This window comes from Heliconius melpomene, chromosome 21, assembly GCF_056956725.1.
Source record: "Heliconius melpomene rosina isolate 202511_hmr_F chromosome 21, ASM5695672v1, whole genome shotgun sequence".
In the NCBI taxonomy this organism is placed as follows: Eukaryota; Metazoa; Arthropoda; class Insecta; order Lepidoptera; family Nymphalidae; genus Heliconius; species Heliconius melpomene.
Genome location: NC_140409.1, coordinates 4,940,822 through 4,961,454, shown reverse-complemented (window position 1 = coordinate 4,961,454; position 20,633 = coordinate 4,940,822). Strand labels below are relative to the sequence as shown.

The following is a 20,633-nucleotide window of genomic DNA, read 5'->3' as shown; positions in this document are numbered from 1 at the left end:
TCCTTCATTCAATAGGCAAAGGTATAAGATTCACCAGTACTCTTCAAACATCAGTCTAAACTATCTTCAAAGCGGATTTTTAACCGACTTCCGTAAGGAGGAAGTTATCAATTCGACTGTATTCGGAAAAATTATTTGGGTTGGTCTCAGTTTAATTTGGTCCATTTTTAACAATGTTATACATAAGAATATCACATAAGTCTTAAATAAGCATTAAATATATGCGCGACAAATGGACGAATAAATGAATATCACTCCAACCGATTTCGATGATTCTTTTTTTTATTGGAAAGGACTTCAAGGGTAGTGTAATAAGAGTTTGGTTAGATTCTGATTATGGGATTTAAATGTTATAATTATATTCCAAAAATTATATCGGTGAAATTATTATTATAAGAATAGATAATACATAAAAATCAATTATTGAATTCTCTTACAGTACCAACTGTCGTGAATTCGTCGGCTGAATTTCTGGAAGAGTATTATCGAACTGACAATCCGCCGTATTCAAGGAAGAAAAGGAACTCTTCACTTCGAGTGTCAGTGGGTCTGGCTTGTGGTGCCATAGTAGGAGGTGGTGCTTTCATAGCAGCTACAGCTGTTATATTAACAAAGAAAACCCGGAGACGAATCCCGGCAATGCTGAAGAAACCGTTCTGCCCCTCTCTTAGGAACTCAAATGCAAGAAACAATCGGAGAGCACCGCGTCTAGCTTTAGCACTAGCAAATTGCCCGCCTATACATATGCTACGGTATGTATATTTAATTGTATTAATTTTTGTTATTATCTTTGTTTTTGGCCAGCTTCACACTGTATCTCACACATAGCAGGATAGACAGAGAGAACCTAGTGTTGTCACTGCATTCCCTACTTTCCGCTGAATTTTTCGAGTCATTGCGTTTTGAGTAGCAGAACTAACTTGGAGCCAGAGCGAAGAAATGAAAATAATAAAAAATAATAATTAATTCCCCGAGTGGGAACCAAAACGACAACCATTGCGTTACAGTGACCTTGTACCCCTGTACCATAACAACCTCAATTAATTTTTGTATTCGTGGAAATTTTATCATTAATTTGAGTTTCCAAATATAGGCCGGCTGTGGTTGATGAAGATTATCGAGAGCCTTATAACATATGGAGGGAGACGCTTGGTCGTCGCGATAAGCGCGAAATACACGACCAAAACGAGTATAATGGTAAGTTTTGGCTATTACTATATTGAAAATCATATATTGTAAGTTCATGTTATTATTTTTATTATTCACTAGTGCGATTCGCGTGGCTTCGTCCGCTTGTACAATACGATTATTTATTTTCTCATCTCCATTACTTTCGCAGCCTAATAACATTATAAAACAAAATCCACACATTGATAGCTAAAGTTTTAACCAACTCTTTATATTTACATAAGTTATTTATTTGTGAACTCATTGAAATAAAACAAACACTAAATGTTAAGTGAACCTTGCCAAAATCCAATAGTGAAAACTGAATTTTAATCGATTAAGCTATTTCTGAGATTAGCGTGAACAAACGCAGAGACATACACACTAACAGGCAAATAGACAAGTAGACAAACAGACAAAAATTTAAAAAAACATTGTTTTAGGTTCTACTATATTAATATAGGCCCCCAATAACATTTTTCTTATATATCTCCCATGTACGACAAAGATCCGTTACGATTTTATTATAAGTATATGTACAATTTTATTCAGTACCTTTAGTGCTATAAAATATAATTTTTCTTCAGTTTATTTGAGAATTGCTTAGATTCACACTTATATTAATAATAGAAAAATAAGCCAATTACAAACATGGCCAGAAATTCCACATTGATAATTAATGTTAAATAAAAGATATAAAATAATTATATTACTGTCGATTCCAGACTGATCACTCCAGCTCCGCTTTCATTTTATTCTTTATCACTATTAATAGTGTAAACGTGACAGGTTGTGGGTTTGATTCCCACTCGAGAAAATAAAATATTGATTATTTTCTTTTCTTCACTCGGGTGTAGAGGCAAAGCGCGGGTTTGAGTTCCGCCACTCAACACGCAATACCTCCAGGATTCGGCGGAAAGTGGAATGCCAAGTGTCTTAGCACTAGGCTCCCTCTGCCTACCCTGCTACATGCGTGCTATAGCGTGAAACTGACGAAGAAAACACAATAAAATCTATTTACGTAAAGGGCCCATGTTACCGTTAACAAAATACCTCGTGGGCACGTATGGAACCAGCACAATGGATCAAAGGAATTTGATTAATGTTTCATGAACTCTAGTTACAAAAGCAATTTAAAAATATAAAATAATTATTTTAACTCAAAAATTGTTTCATGAAATATAAACAACCCTGCGTTTATTTTTACTGTAGGTACTTTGGATAATGAAAGTAGTGTATCTGTGGGCTTTGTCAAAAAGAAAAATTATTTGAGGAAAAAATGTTTATTTCATTTATAAGTTATATAAATAAAAATGTTATTTGAATTGATTTATACAAATATTAGTTGAAATAAAAATACACCCATTCGCGATACGTTTTCAAATAAAATAACGATTTGAACTTTTGTTATTTTTGCCTATCATAACAATATCCATTTCACGGAATATTTTCTTATTTATAAAATTCATTTATACAAGTTATTTAAATAAAACATGCCTCTTTGATGGATTCACAAAAATCCATTTTGAAATATCATATTAAATATATGTTTTCAAATATATCTACACAAAGATAAAAATTTACAATGCGGCCTTACCCTAATTGTAAACGAGGCTACTTTTACAAATGAACAAACTACTGTAGGCTATGTACGGTAGGATTTTTTATTACGAAGGGTGCGCCCCCATTTATATCCGATGGAACATAAAAAAACGCCTGTAATTCTATAGAGTCTTTAATTATTTAGTTTCTTTGCTTAGAAGCAATACAGTGTAATACTTATTGAGATGTTAATTTTAAATCTTGCTATGGAAGTTAAAACTTCAGTAACTTTAAAATTAAAAAAAAAATGCTTTATATTTTCCCTTTTTACTTTTTTCTCTATTACAAAATTAAAAGTAAAGCCAGATAGGTGAGAAATTTCACTATTCTCACCTCATCTGGCTTAATCAAGCTAATATTTTCAATTAAAATACCTCCGTTTTCCGATCCGCACGACTTCTTCGTACTAAGTACTCCTTCCCAGTAGTTAGCCCGCCCACAACACTCCACGCGATTCTTCACAGCACTCGTTAGACTCTCGAGGGCACTTGACACTGGTTTGTTACATTCCCTCGCTACCTCTACTTTAATTTCATAATTTCTATCTTTTACTTACGCTAATTTATATAAAATTATATTAGACTAGCGGCCCGCTCGCGGTTTCACCCGCGTCAACTATTATTATTAATTTCTGTCTCCATGACTACGTCCTAGTGACGTCTATGCAAAATTTGAGACTCCTAGCATTTGTAGTAACGAAGTTTCATACAAATTTTCAACCCCAAAAACAACCCCTTAGAAATCGAATATTGCAAATTCCCGTCTTAGCGAGCACCTACGCCCTTTAAGTAACTCCTATGCAAAATTTGAGATTCCTAGCACTTGTCGTTTCTGAGATTTCGTGATGAGTGAGTGACCTTTCGATTTTATATATATAGATAAGTATAATGCTTGAATATAACGGTGTATGTTTGTTATTTATCAAATAACCTTCATTAGTGTTTCAATTGCTATTAAAAGTGGATTCGATTCCCACTCAGAGGAATGAATTTTATGCATTTAATATTTTCATTTCCTCTTTCTGGAAACTAAGCAAAGTGCGGCGTTACCTCGAGAATTGAAAAAAAAAGGGGGGGACGGAGTGTCTTAACACTAGATCCCCAGGTGCCCAGGTCCTCAGGTGCTTACCCTGCGATAGCTAACACAATACAATACAGTATAAGGAACTGGTAAACTATTTTATTAGAAATATCAAATTAAAAGGCATTTCCACCGATCCACAACCACTTTAAACAGCAGAAGTATGACCGACACGAAATAAAATCTTTTAAATTGGCCGCTTATGTGGGCTCATCACATGTTAGAACCAGCACCTGTCTCGTTTCGTTACATGAATGCAACGAAGTCTTGGGTATATTGTATACTCACAAAGATATTTCAGGCTACGCTCGTTACTGCGGCCGGACGTCCGCTCTGAAAGACACCCATTGTTCAGAATCTTTATTGAAAAATGATGTGCCTTTACCAAAGGATAATAAAAGGGTGCCGTATTAGTTTCGTTTCACAATACGATAAGATTGTAAATTACTTTATATATCCTCGCTTAAAATGTTTCCTAAGCTCTCTAATAGGGGGTTAAATCTTTTGTTTAGCAGTTTACCCACTCAGGGTAGGGGAGACGTAAGGTACGTCAGGATTGTAACTTCGTTAAGAGTATTAGGTATACAAGTGTTTGTTATATGAGCTTGTTTAACTAAAACAGACGTAATTTGTGATATCATTTTGAATAGTTTTTACTATTTTTATAATAATTGAAAAATAACTACTCGTATTTGCAATTCTTAAATCTGGGTAGACTAAAGTTAACCATATTTTAGCTTAATCATTTATTTATCATCATTTATTAATTTCAACAGAAATTTGCGAGGACCCGGAGTTCCCAAGGCCCTATATGATGAAGCGGCCTGACCCTCACGAGAGCTTCTACGCTGCTACGGACATCATTCACCATGTAAGTTTAAAATTAAGTTTATAAATTATTTTATAAATTTCTACCTTTATCATTGCCCCTTTATATATAATTATTAAAATAGCAAGTCTTCAAAGTATATTCAAATGAATAGGTAATCAAGACGCATAGAATATGTATGTAATATCTATGTGTGCAATATGCACATACTACACACACAGACATTACATACATATTCACAATCTAATTGAAATCTAATAATATCATGTACAAATATCTATATCAATCGCGTTAATTTAGCAGCGCGGTTAACATAACACCTATTCTAAATCTAACCCAATTTGGTTTCCAATTTAGAAAGTAATCATAATCTCTATCACTAATGTAAATTTCAGAATTCAATTTGTATGGACAGGTGGCATGTTCGCTTGTGAATATAAAAAAAGAAATATTAAATACACAATACACTTTTAAAAACTGTTTACTAATAATAAAAAAATATAGATCGTTAGTAAATTATTAGCAACATCGGTTCATCACCCATAATTATTAGAACTGATATTAGTAATTTATAGTTTTAAAAATACAAGCTTTTCCACACCAAGTGATAAAAGTACTGTAGCATATGCTCGAAGCTATAAATTGTATTAGTCTAAATTTATATGATTCACTAGACACCTCTGAAGAGTTCCAATATACTGGTCCTGGCTCCATCATCACACCATAATATTACAAGTGCTTTAAATTCAGATTCTTATACTTTATTACATAGTTTCAATAATTCAGGAGCTAGACAGACACACAGACACGTCCCTGGAGTTTAAAAAAGGACGTCAATATGTCTTAACGTATAAAAAAATCACGTAATATTAGCAAGGTAGGCAGAGACAACTGAGCGTTACGATACTCCGTTCCCAATTTTCCGCCGAATTGTAGACATTGTGGTTTGAGTTGCGAAACTCAACGCCGCATTTTACTGCGACAATAGAGTGAAGAAATTAAAGCACTAAATATTTAATTTCCTCGAGTGGGAATTGAACCCACAACCAATCGCGTTTACCAACATTTAGTGCCCCTGCGCCACGACTGGCCTCGATATCTATATATATATAAGGATATGTTCTCACTGAATGAGGTAAGACGCACGCACAGCCGTAACCGCTGTGCGTAGGAACGTGAAATTTGGACAGATGTTTACTTTCATAATCTGGACATCCACTAAGAAGGGATTTTGAAAAATTTTAACCCTAAAGGGGTGAAGTAAGGGTTAAAAGTTTGTATGGGTTTTTTTTTAAATCGGCACTGTTTTATAAAATTGTAAATTCAGACTTTTAAAAATATTTAATTGAACACGTGTTTCACTGTTTTTTAGAATTTACCTCCTAAGGGTGCTAATAAGGGGTTGAAAGTTTGTATGGAAAAATCTTTAAATCTCCACCGATTTTTATAAAATTTGGAATTTAGACTCTTAAAAATAATTCATTGAACACATGTTTCGTGGTTTTTAGAATTCACCTCTAAAGGTGCAAATAAGCATGCGAAGCTGCGCGCGTCCACTAGTTGTATATAAATAACATCGTCTACAGTTGGCACGTAAAGTATTATATTAAAATATAGAGAGGTGGTGGTGATTTCCCGCAGGAGTCCCGCGCCGTGCCCGCGTGCCCACCACGCTCCAAACATGCCAATTGATCGTTAATTTATAATGAACGCCATTGTTCGCCGCATTACACATAATTGGATTTTTGCGAAGATTTTTAGTAGCCAAGTTCTATTTTGAGCGATATGATACGAAATTTTCGTATGTTTTTAATACTAAGGAAAGATATAGAGCATTGGTTTTTTTAGTTTTGTTAAATAATAATTTGGTAAGATTTATGTAAAGATAGCACGTTTTAAACATAATTATAGAAGAAATATGAGACGATTTTAAAAAAATACGTTGCATGTAATGAGGAAATAATAATGTTTACAGTTAATTTGCTCGATCCGAAGAGATAAACGCGGCGCTGCGTTGAGAATATGAAAAAAATGTAATTCTCCTAAGTGAAAATCAAATAAATTACCGTCGCGTTTATAGTAATTGTGCCACGACGAGCCCGATTGCTAGACAAAGCAAATTCAGATAATAACATCTACAATATGTTAGTTCTCCTGATCTTGTCAACAAACATCATATTCAATACAAACAGAGCAAAGATTTAAGATAATTTAAGAGAGAAAGAAACTTCTCCACTTCTCTTTCTTTCTTAAATAAAAAAAGATATAGCTACAGAGATATCTAATTAAATAAAACGTAGTTTCCCGACCCAAATAACCCTACGGCTAAATCTACCGAATTACAGACAAACCCTTTCATTGTCTCGTAACCGACACGCTATCATCAAATGGTGAAGTCCTAATTGAATTGTCTGAAAACATATTCAGTTCGTTACAAAACGCCTAATCGAAGCGAACGAAATATATTAACAGATTAGTAAACCGTAATACACACTACTACTTAAATTACTTAGGCAAAGTATAAAAAATAATATTTTAAATTAGTAAACCAAAGTTATTATATAAATACCCCTTTAATCTGCAGGAATCTACAATTTAATGAAATAATAATTTTCCATATACAAAATAACGTTGAAAAATTAGCATTTTTATTGCTTTTCCAATATAACCAATTCGTGGTTGTCCTTACTGATACCCCGTATATACATACTCTCTTATATAAAACTTTAGATAGATATCATTGTTCAAACGGTAGTGTCCAGACACTTTGTTTTGTCAAGTTAACTTATCAAAGTCTCGCGTTTGAAATTTACATTGACAAAGTAACCACCGATGTTTTAATACAAGCTTATTAATGATATTCAAAGTGAAATTTTATAGTCAACATATAATTACGAATTTCTCTATTATTATCTTTCAATAGAGCTATATTTAGGCCAGTCGTGGTATAGTGTGAACGCGACAGGTTCGATGCCCACTCGAGGAAATGAATATTTTGTCGTTGCTGCTTGTTGAGTTCTGCCACTCAAGGCGAAATGCCAATGCGGAACGGAGTATCCTAAAACTAGGTTCCCTTTGCCTACCCTACTGTGTGCGGGATACAACGTAACGTTAAAATACAATAAACAGCTAATTTTATGTAATTATAGAAAAACCAAGTAATTTTAAACTAAATTCAAATTAATTCAAGGTAATATATATTATAATGAATGTACAGATCGCATTGTCCAATGTTAACTATTGTAGGGGAACTCTGTGTCCCCGGGGCATTTGTACAGGTGGCGGCTAATTACGTACACCTACCGTATAAATCCAGTACGATAATTAAGGTCATGGAACCTTAATCTGGCATCATCCAATACACTTGTAAGTGATACACTTGTAAGAGTTCTGATTAAATTAATAGTGTCATAATAAACATAAAAACATTGTTTAATGTATTAGTTGATTAGATATGAAAAAAAATATGTCAATTTTATTTATCTTTATTGTAAATTTTTTTTTTTATATGTAGCGGGCACTATGTACGGAATTTATTTAAATATATTATTCTGTTCTTACTTTTAAAATTACTATCCATTTTATTATACAATATGATAATGCTATGATGCTTTACATTTTAGTCTCATATGGTAATTTTGTCTATTTGGCAAGAGAAGGGGCAGGTTTAAGCATTGTAATAATATTAAATGTGGAATTCGAACCCATGACTCTGTTACGTTATAAAAAAACGCTTAAAAACCTTAATAAATTATAACCAACAATATACAGCTTCACGCTATATCCCGCAGTTAACAGGGTAAGCAGAGGGAACCTAATTTTAAGACACTCCGTCCCCCACTTTCTACCAAATTGTGGAGACATTGCGTGTTGAGTGGCAAAACTCAACGCCGCGCTTTACCTCGATACCAGAGCGAAGAAATGGAAATTTAAACGTAAATAAATATTTCACTTCCCCGAGTGGGGATCGAACCCAAAACCGTTGCGTTACAGTCACACCTTTGTGCCGCTGCGCCACTACGGCCTCACCAACCCTATACATTACTGATTAATAAAAGATAAGCCTACTACGAAATCAATCTATACCTATAGCCTGATTTAATGATTGGCAGACACACGTCGTCGTATGTACCATTGTCTATAATTAATGAACGTAATTTGATTACAATTAAGGAACATTAGAAATGTTCTAATTAGAATTATTACATTAGAAATATTACAATTTTCATGACTAAAATATAAACTATTATATCGGAGTTAGATACAATTTAAAAATTATTTAAAATATGAATTTCAATTTGAAATTTAACTTAGAACACAGGAAAGAGGGTGACAAGAAAGTCTCTATATAAAATATCTGATCACTTCGCCTACACGGGCTACACTATTTTGACTATTTCGTTATTTACCACTCGTTTACCCGCAACTTCTTTTGCTTTTAAGTTGAAACGTGAAATGGAAAATCTCGTTTTTCCCGTCCCCATCAAGAAACCTCGTTTAGTCTTTTTCTACACTCCCTAACCTAACTTTCAATTTCTCTGATTGATGTGTCTGATCTTAAATATTTATTTCTTTCCATCTCCATCACAGAAAACAATACAAAATCAGGCAGTAGGTACTTGTTTAAATACTGCCTTCCATCCATGATCAATTAAACAATATAAGGGTAACAGCAGACCGTCCAACTCCATTCTCTTTGCTTATCCCCCAAGGAATATGTCATGGAGATGGATATCGTTTGCTTTAGTATACTAGGTTCCTGCTTAAATCTTCGTAGCAACATTTGAGGCCAGTCGTGGCGCAAGGGCAAAAAATATATAAGCGAGACAGGTTGTTGTCGATTCACACTCGAGGAAATTAAATATTTAATATTTTCTTTCTTTTCTCTCTGGTGTCGAGGCAAAGCGCAAAGTTGAGTTCCGCCACTCATTCATTGCCTCTAGAACTGGGTAACGAAGTGTCTTAACACTAGGGCAGGCACCCTGCTTTGTGCGGGATATAGCGTGATAAGTTAATGTCTTTAATTATTTTTTCTTTTATATATATATATATAATATTACTATAACACATAGAAAAAAGGTCATTTTATCTTATGTACCATAACCTGAAGAAATATAATATTAATTTCAAATAAAAACAACTTAATTCAAGTCTAAGCAATGAGAGTTAAATATAAAAGCTAAGCATGAAGTAATTATTTATAGAGAGAAGAATTGTCCTACTTTAATTAATTACTTTGTTAGATGCCTTGAACACGTGTACTTGCTTTATAAAAGTCTTTTAAATGGTTTTTCACTCATAAAAACGCAAATTATTATGCTACGTATAACACGTTTCCTATTAAGTATTAAATATTAAATATATTTATACTTAAACAAGCGGCCCGCGCGCGGCTTCGCCTGCCTAAACTACGTTATTATTAATTTCCGTCTCCATGAGTATCTACGTCCTATAAGTGACGTCCATGCAAAATTTGAGACTCCTAGCATTTGTAGTAACGAAGTTTCATACAAACTTTCAACCCCAAAAACAACTCCTTAGAAGTCGAATATTATAAATTCCCGTCGTACGACGACCGTACGTCCTATAAATAACTCTTATGTAAAATTTAAGATTCCTAGCACTTGTAGTTTCTGAGATTTCGTGATGAGTGAGTGACCTTTTGATTTTATATATATAGATAATATATTTAATGCATATAGAAATTGTATTGTAATGTTGAAAATCATCTTAAATGGCGATACTAAACGACACAATTTGTATTTAAACCAAGCCGAGGAAATGAAAACTATTCACTTGCTCGAGTTGAGAATTGAACCTACAAATAGACACGCACGGTGCCTCTCCATGTTTTAATATATATTAGAGAATATACAAAAATATATCACAAATATTTGTAAAAGAATTGTAGAAAAAAAAACATTTATGCTCAAACTTTTCTATATTGCAGATTAAATTTAAATAAAAAAATTGTAAAGCACAAGCATAAAGCTCTTCAATTATTAATTTCACAATAAAAGCTATTCATAAAATTATTTTCTATTTATAAGTAATAATTATTTATAAAATAATATCTCTCTCTCCCATAATAATAACAAATAACAATCCGTCTATTAAATCTAATGACTTACTTTGTACCGTTCGCAATCACGCCGTCAAAGACAATGGGTGGAAAAGTGAAGCATAAATTCTCGTTATTAAGGTTGTCCATCATTTATTATTAATAATTTGTAATATGATACGATTTAATTTATAGTAATTATTAATTTATAATAATAGTATAGTTACATAATTATTATTCTTATACTTAATTAAAATTGGAACAGAATTATATGACAATAAAATTTTAAGCTTTACTGTTGTGTAATTTTCTCTACAGAAAATGTAGGTATGTTACGTAAAATACTATTGCAAAAATAAAGAACTAATAGCAAATATTGTTCTTCTAGTCAATTGCTCTACAATAGTTGTAGAAATTTTATTTGATTTTCATTGAAGTGTAATCGAGTTTGAAATGGACTTTAGGAAGCTTGTGGATGGCAGCCCTAGATGCGATGAAGTCACAATTCCGCGCTAGTTACTCACGCCTCAGTAGAGTCAGAGAGGAAATGCTGGTACTATACGACGTAGCACTTATATCTAAAAATAATAAAATTTGTATTTTTCAAAACTTATTTTGTCTCAGTTATTTAAATAATTAATTAATTAAGGGAGGCACAAGGGTTTGACTATAACGCGACGATTGTAGCTTCAATCCCCTCGAAGTACTGAAAGATTATTTCTAAATACTTTCATTTCGTCGCTCTGGTACCAATGCAAAAACCTGGTGTTGAATTTCGCCCATCAACATGCAATGCCTTGAAAAAATCAACAGAAAATGGGGAACGGAGTGTCTTAACACTAGCTTCCCTCTAACTACCCTGCTATATGCGGGATACAGCGTGAAGCTGATATTTTTTTTATTTAATTTAACTTATAATTAAATACGAACGCTCACACAATTCTTGTATTCATGATTAAGTAATTATCCAAAAACGTAATTCAATAACGTTCCTTCTGATATAATTTTGCATAGAAGAAATTCGTCTAATCAAGTTATACAAATATGGTATGTTGTGAGAGTACAGAATTAATACAATTTGGCTAAAACATTGTGTCTTGCGGCTGCGTGTTATTCAAGCAAATATAATATATACTGAAGGTACGAGGAATATGTCGGAATACCACATCTTAGACGAGGGAAGTATAAACATGGAATGGCGTTACGTCAACAACCATATTACTAATAATTAGTAAAATGTAATGGTACTTCTAAATGTCATTAATTATTTAACAGATTTTCTTTAAATAATTTTAGCAACTTTAAAATATTTCTCTAACATATCTTTCAAAATTGAAAAGAAGTACTGATTGGAATAACCTTACTGTCTTCATTTTATTGTAAGGTATTTACTGCTGAATTAAATAATATTTAAAAAAATATTTAAGGCTAGCAAATCACACCTAAATCACTCATCTCACTTTTTGTGCGGGGAATAAACCAAAATTGAATAAAAATACAACAAAAATTTAAATACAACTTTAATTGATTAAAATAAATCATAAATATAATAAATTTTGTAGATAATAAGATATATTTATCAATTTATATATAAGCTGTATAGAAAATACATAACAAAACTGAAAAAATGCCTCCGTGTCCTATAGAGGACCATTAATATGACGATACTCTGTCGTCCACCTCCTCCTCCTCCACCTCCTCCACTGTAATGGCACTTCATGATCGAGCAATCCAACTGAACAAGACTAATTCTAAGCAATGTGCTCACATTAGTTAGGTCCATGGAGTTTGCTCAATTTGCTTGTTAACTGCTGAGATGTACATAAACTAAACAAGATCAAACACTCTCCAGTCTCTGGTACATTTTGAATTATCTTAAGCTTTGCTAAACTAATTGTTGCAAGAGACACTTCTGTTAGCTGACACAGCCAAATAATTGAAATATTCAATTTTTTAATATATATATTGTTAGAAACTATTGGAAATATTAAATAAAGTGGGAAAGGTAATGAATTAAAACAAGGCTTCAAATAATTATTAAACAACCAAAGGGAATTATCTAGCAGTCTAATAACAATATCTGGTTCTAAAGAATCCATCGGGCAGAGTGACGTTAGCGATCCTTTTCTTTCGGTCGTCGTTGACAGCCCATAAAAGTGCCAGCCAGTAATTAGAGTCGTTCTTATATAACCTCTATGGTCATTATTTCTAATTATTTCTAACACGGCCTCTCCTGACATGGCAGCGTCCCGATGCCGTCCTCCGTTTCATTAGAAGGACCAACTTTGTCAGTATTAGTAGACCTCACATTATCAGTTTCGTTATGACCTGTGATATGAAATGGAATTAGTTATTTCAATAAGTAACGAAACTAGTTGTCAGTTTGTATCTGAAATCTGACCTTGAACATGTATCTTTGAACTTTCATATTAAACAATGACACAAGAATGAAAATCAAATACACGTGGTAGGATTTACTTCAGATCTCTTCTCACGCAATCGGATACTAGATGCATTCTAGATACAAAATGAATTACAACGGTCTCTTGCGAGTCAATCCGACACCTACAAAGTAACCATTAACTCAGAAATAAAACAGACATAGTAGGATTTTGTGTCGGATCCTGTTCCCGCGCAACCGAATACTAAATGCATTAGAATTTACACCAATCTCTTGTGAGTCAATCTGACACCTACAGAGGTATACAATAACTCAAAAAATGCAACACAAAATAATCTGTAGACTTTGGCATCAGATCTCTTCTCACCTTTGTGAGTCACTCTGACACTACAGAAGTAACACCGGACTCACTGGGTCTCTAGTCGGCCTGGGCCCCACCGACGCAACCACATGCCTTAATTCAAAACAACACAAAACAAATATAATCTGTAGACTTTGGCGTCAGATCTCTTCTCACCCATGTGAGTCACTCTGACACTACAGAAGTAAGACCGGACTTACTGGGTCTCTAGTCAACCTGGGCCCCACTGACGCAACCACATGCCTCCTTACTAACCTTTAGTTACCGTACACACAGCACTGCGCAATACACACTAACTAAAAATTACATGAGCACCATGTACAACAAAAACACGGTGAGTACACAAATAGTTTGATACATAGTCAAGAACAAATAGATATTAATGGGAAACTAACAATCAAAGAGAACAGCACATGTATCTGGTGTCCTCTTTCCTCGCCATAATACCAGTCATGCATGTCATACCATGTACCTGGCAGCGGCTATTATTTTAATTTGCCTCGGCCTAACCTGACCACGAGGAAGAGGATGTCTAATCTTTACAGTTATTTGGTAAAGTATGCAAGTTTTATCGATTTCGTCATACCACGTGTCGACGTCATGAATATTGGGGCAAAATCGGAAACATAATATTGGTTTGATCTCACCGTGAAAGAGTTCACACTTCAAGTAACCGCTCAGCTATAGTTGCTCGACTGGTGCTTGTAGTCCCCACGGATAACGGCAGCTCTGCGTTGGCGTTGTGTAGGTTGATGTCAATGGTGCAGGAGCACATTGTGCCGCACCCAGCACCAACACGAAGTCAGACTTGGCGGCTTTATCTCGCGAAGTGACTAGTAGGGGAGGGAGTTCGCGTACAGCGTCTCCCTCTAGTTTTGCAATGTCAACTATCAGAACACATTGCTATGTAACTCTACCCGATTACATAAAAATATTAGAAAGATCAGAAATGGGATGGCTTAGTAACTAAGGCTTCTATCCCACTTCTGATGTTAGAAACTATTGGAAATATTAAATAAAGTGGGAAAGGTAATGAATTAAAACAAGGCTTCAAATAATTATTAAACAACCAAAGGGAATTATCTAGCAGTCTAATAACAATATCTGGTTCTAAAGAATCCATCGGGCAGAGTGACGTTAGCGATCCTTTTCTTTCGGTCGTCGTTGACAGCCCATAAAAGTGCCAGCCAGTAATTAGAGTCGTTCTTATATAACCTCTATGGTCATTATTTCTAATTATTTCTAACAATATATATAATATTTTTTTTTTAATTACACGCTGTATCCCGGATTTAGCAGGGTAGGCTAAGGGAGCCTAGTGGTAAGACCCTCCGCTCCCTATTTTCCGCCGAATTCTGGCTAGGACGAAGAAATGAAAACATTAAATATTATATTTCCCCGAGTGAGAATCAAACACAACCTATCACATTAAAAGTCATATGCTTATACTCCTGCATCACGACTAACCTGATAATTTTTAATTAAATAAGTTTAAATTTACAATTTGTTTAACATTCAATCCAAAATAAATATGATATATGAATTAACTAAATGTTTAAACCTGAGTGAGCGTAAAGCGGAACAGGTACATATGTGCAATGTGCATGTGATGGAAATAAACAACGGAACGATAACAGGCGCCATGTTTTCAGGTGTAGTAAAAACAATAAAAAACTGTATTCGATATGGCATCTAAAACAAGACTTATGACATAACAGAAAATTTGACAGGAAAACACCGGCGGACGAGCACATTTTTCAATTTAAACCTTCCCAGAGATATGATAATCGAAGTATATTACTTTATTTTTTTACTTTCGATTTAAGATTTTATTTCCTTATAATGGAAATATGGAAAAAAATTAATTAATTATATGGCTTAACTATTCTCATATTAAAATGTCGTTTAATTAATAATTACTTTTCATGATTGTTAAGGAGCTTCAGTTTCACGCTGTATCCCGCATTTAGTAAGATAGGCAGAGGTACTAGTGCACTTTCCGCTGCTAGAGCAAGGAAATGAAAACATAAATATTTAATTTCCCCTAATAGGAATCGAACCCCGAACAACCATCGCATCTATGGTTACTCGCTTGTACCACAGCGCTACAAAGGCCTGAAGCTTCAATTTCTCGATCATTAAAATTTTATATGATCCGTTGCGTAGGTACATTTTCACATTTTTTTTAAAAATTGTGACAATAACAAAGAAAACAACTTGTTTTAAGTCTTTTTTAATAATTTAATAATTATTATATTTTAAAGACAACATTATATATAAATTACTCATTTGCTAATGGTATTATTAAATTAAATTACATTATTTTAACTCTAATAACTTTTTAATTAAAACGTTGCCAAAGATAAATTAAAATAAGTAGCGTAAGCGCCCATAAAGCGTACCTACACAAAATATTAATTAAAAATTATTATTAACTTATTATTTTTGCGGACCTTACCCAAATATTATTCGTTTTGTCTGAAACAATATCTGTCTACCTGAAGGTTAAAGGCATATGTTCTAATATCTAGTAACGACCGCGATAAATTTTCAACTGCCCCGACGATACATGAATTGTATATTATAAAATGTTTATTAAGCTAGAAAATGTTTTCACTGTGGAGTGCTTTAACCTTGTCTTTCATTAAATTTTAATGAACCCGAGCTGGAAATTTGGAATACATAGTTTTGATACAATTTTTTTTTTTCAAGTCTTTCCAAAAATAAATAATGTAAATGTATAATTATATCTTTTAAATGTCACCTAAGCCAAAGCCTGAAACTAGTCAAAACTAAAAATCTATACGAAAACAAAACATAGTGGTATGCCCTTACAGTCCTCTATTACAAAATTGTCTTTATTATTTTAGTACACTCGTGAAATTTGTTAGGTCACACAAACTCCATACAGAAAAATCCAGGTATGGTGGCATATCAAATAAAAGTTGGCGGAATGCCCGTTTTTAAAATGTGTATACTGCTTTTTCCTTTTCTCTTTTTGCATCACTTCCAAAATACCAGACCGACTATATGTAAATTTTACATAAATCTATTGTACCACATAAGAACAAAGAAATGCTATTGTAATTACAGCTGCTGTATCGTTTTTGATATTAATTTAACAAGATGGTGATCGATCGATTATGTTTTTACAATTTTTAATAGTATTTATAGTTATTACTAGCGACCCTATTATTATTTATTAATTATTGTATTATTATTCATAATTGTTTCGTGTTTTATCCACCTGTAATAACATCTAATGGTAAAATTTTCAATACCTTGGGTTACATTATCGAAATTAACCTCAATCCCTTTTTTCGAAATAGGCCTATATCCTAAAATCAATTCTATATATGTACCAAATTTAATAAAAATCGATTGAGTGATTTGGGACAGACAGACGGACAAAATTCAACTGAAATGATTAAAAGTCAGTTGAAATATCTACATCAAAAATATTTGCAATGAAACTCTTTAACTGAATTAATTGAGTACTTTTATTATTATACATTTTTGAAATCTCGGCGTTTTGAACACTTTGCAGTAGTCCGTAGTCAAGGGTAGACTGGAATGGCATCCGTTTCTCAGTTGACACAATTATTATATTACACTAGCGCCAACGATTTCTTAATTGCCTCGCATATTGCCCTGACTTCTTGCAGAATGAGCTGACTGTATCTTGTGTGGACTGTTTTTTTTTTTTTATGACTGGGCCCCAGATGGTAGAAAGCTTCTCATCGTATTCTCTACTCAAATTAGGATGTTTTTATATTTCAACTAGCGGACGCGCGCCGCTTCGCTTGCGTATTTAAGGGTGAATTCTAATAACCCATGAAACACATGTTTCAATGAAATATTTTCAAGAGTCTAAATTTAAAGATTTTTCCATACAAACTTTCAACCCCTTATTTGCACTCTTAGGGGGTGAATTCTAGAAAACCATGAAACATATGTTCAATTAAATATTTTTAAGAGTCTAAGTATCAAATTTTATAAAAATCGGTGGCGGTTTAAGAATTTTCCCATACAAACTTTCAACCCCTTATTTGCACCCTTAGGGGGTGAATTCTAGAAAACCATGAAACATGTGCTTAATTATATACATTTAAGAGTCTGAATTTCAAATTTTATAAAAATTGGTGACGATTTAAAAAAAAACCTATACAAACTTTCAACCCTTTATTTGCACCCTGTGTATTCAATTAAATACTTTTAAAAATGTAAATTTCAAATTTTATAAAAATCGGTGCCGATTTAAAATTTTTACCATACAAACTTTGAACCCCTATTTCACCCCTTTAGGGTTAACATTTTTCAAAATCCCTTCTTAGTGGATGTCCAGATTACGAAAGTAAACATCTGTCCGTATTTCACGTTTCCACCATCAGCGGTTACGGCTGTGCGTGCGTCTTACCTCAGTCAGTGAGGACAAGTCCTTTTATATATATAGATATTTAAAAAGCCTCACGGATAATTCTTCGAATCTATATGTTCTCTTTAGAAATGGTGTAAGGTTTATCAAACCTGATGTAAAGGTTCAGTTTATCCACTGTATGCTCTCGCACAGCTGACTTCGAACATGTCCATTCTTGACATTAGAGATGTGTTCCTTCACCCTAACACCGATGCTTCTCTTTGTTTGTCCAATGTATGATCCTGGGTAGAATATTCCGGTTGAAGAGTTTTATTTAAATCGCGAAAGTCAATCTTACAATTTTAAAAATAATAATAATGTAGCTATATTAACACGATTTTTTTTTAATTTTGAATAAAAGTTAAGTTTGAGGGCAGTCGTGGCGCAGAGGCACAGAAGGTGACTGTAAAACCTACTGGTTGTGGGTTCGATTTCCTCTCGAGGAGATTTAAATTTATATTTAAATGTATATTTCCATTTCTTCCCTCCGGTGTTGAGGCAAAAGCTCGGCGTTGGATTCCAATAAGTGTATTACGCAATGCCGTGAGAATAAAACTAGAGGCATCATTATGAACTCGCCACTGTTGATTTACAACATTCATAAAAACAAAAAAAAAACAATATTTGATATAAAACTTTCAAAATCTACACAGAAACTAGAATTGCTCATAAATATTCTAACAGCACTATCGCACGTAGTTTTTACGGAAGCTAGTAATATATGTAAAATTCAAACATTTTACGACGTAACTATTTAAAAAAAAGGACCCTATACAGTTCGGAGCATGTGATAAATTTATTCGAGTTGACTTTCAACATGCAAAAACGTGGAATAGCTACTGTAAGAAGTTCGTAGCTCCATGCCTCCGGGCAGCAGGTGTTCAGCCACCCCCCATTCCTCATAGTGGATCCACGATACGGCTCGTATTTTATAATGACACTGGGAGTTTGCACAAACGACGTATGCTCGCTGCCCACTCAAGGATTATATTTAGGGTTGCGCCTTTGTTAAACGTCCTCGGTATCTTCTTTTGTTGAATATTTTAAACGTTTTTCTTACAAATTTCCATATTGTTTCTTGTCTTTTGTACTTTATTTTATATCTATGTTTGGATATAAAATATAGATGTTATTTATTGTTTATTATCCTGAGTTTTTAGCTTTCCAAAGAAGAATATTAAGTATATTATGTTTTATCGATAAATGTCAATATTGGCCTATTAAGTAAATTATCAGGGGAAACAAAAACCGTCTTAAAAAAATTATGAGTATACGTAATATATTATCAGAAAGTTTTTACAATTTCTAACATTGATATGTATTCTCTACTACATAAAATAAAATAAAGGTCAATTTTGAATTTATTAACACTTTCTAATGCTATAAAAATGTTTATTTTTTAAGAAATTGACAATATAGCGAGATTTTTAGTACTTCCCAAGTAATATACAACTTTGAGCTACGAAATTCGACTTCCCACAGTACCACTAACTCTACGTCCCAGTGAATACGACATCGATGACAAAAGGTTAAGTCGGATTACCACCCACAGCTCCATGTCTCATATAACCAAATGTGAGAGCAATCAGATTCATATTGTTCCCGAGAATAGTGCAATGCACCTGACATAACACTAAATCCAATATGTCTGATGTCACCCACAAATTTTATTATACGAGATGACGTGACGGCGTCACTCTCATGTCTCTCTTGGTATGAAATTTCATTGTAATGTAGCTATTACTACTCGAAATGTTATATATTTCTATTTCTAAATTGTTTGAGTTGATGCAGTAATTAAAACTTTTACTTAAGTAATTTAATATAGAATCCGCCAATTCAAACTATTACGCATAAAATTTATATCTTTTATTAGTATATCAAAATAGAAAGGAAAACATATGCATATTTCATTCGTTATATTTTTAGTACAATAAACGTAAATGAGCGTAATAACATTCTTCTCAACGTCTAACCAAGCCAAGTGTAGCTTTATTAAATAAGAGCTGATCGATATTTTCTTTTTAATATAGAACATATCTATACATATAATAAAATTGTACCTGATTGCTGTCTGTACTTGTAAGATATATGAGAAAAACTATTGTGACAGGTAATAGAACAGAAAACATTTTTTTTTGTCTGTTTGTCTGTGCGTTTGTGCACGCTAATGTCAGAGACGGCTCTTCAGTATTGTATTTTAGCAAACTTCTCGTAACGTTTGAAGTTTATTTCATAAACATAAAACTAATATCAATATAAAGTATTTCTTCGACAAAATTACCGCAATATGGTTGTTTTATTGGATTGAACTTAAGTTTCCAATATATGGGTATTAGGTATTTTCTTTAACAACACAATCTAGATATTATATTTTTAACATGTAGCTAACTGTACTGTGAGAACTTACTATGTAATACAAAAAAGTGAAAAATCTGGAACAGAAATTATAGGTATACTCGTTTAATAGAAAAAAAACAAGTACAAAATTATATTTGTAATGCATTTCGTACAAAATTTACGTTTGTCAACGTTGATCCACAATCCCACAATTAGTACAGAACCCTCATTGGGCGTCACTGGCTCGCACTTGACGGCTTTTTTTCAATTCCGCCTACATTCGTTTTCGTGAACGACCTTGATCCGTTTCATAATAGGCAAATGAGAGCGCGGTAACAGTATGCAGCTAGTATTCCGTAACTAAGATAATTAGTG

The 20,633-nt window shown here is 33.3% G+C and overlaps 1 protein-coding gene across 1 annotated transcript in view; it reads left to right on the top strand.

Annotated features, from left to right (window-relative positions):
• LOC146526963 (discoidin domain-containing receptor 2-like) overlaps positions 1 to 20,633 on the top strand; it is a 73,732-nt gene that overhangs the window by 26,419 nt on the left and 26,680 nt on the right. The window contains exons 8-10 of the mRNA XM_085205880.1: positions 440 to 752; positions 1,094 to 1,197; positions 4,626 to 4,720. Coding sequence (XP_085062006.1) covers positions 440 to 752; positions 1,094 to 1,197; positions 4,626 to 4,720 — 512 coding nt within the window. The remainder of the gene's footprint in view (positions 1 to 439; positions 753 to 1,093; positions 1,198 to 4,625; positions 4,721 to 20,633) is intronic.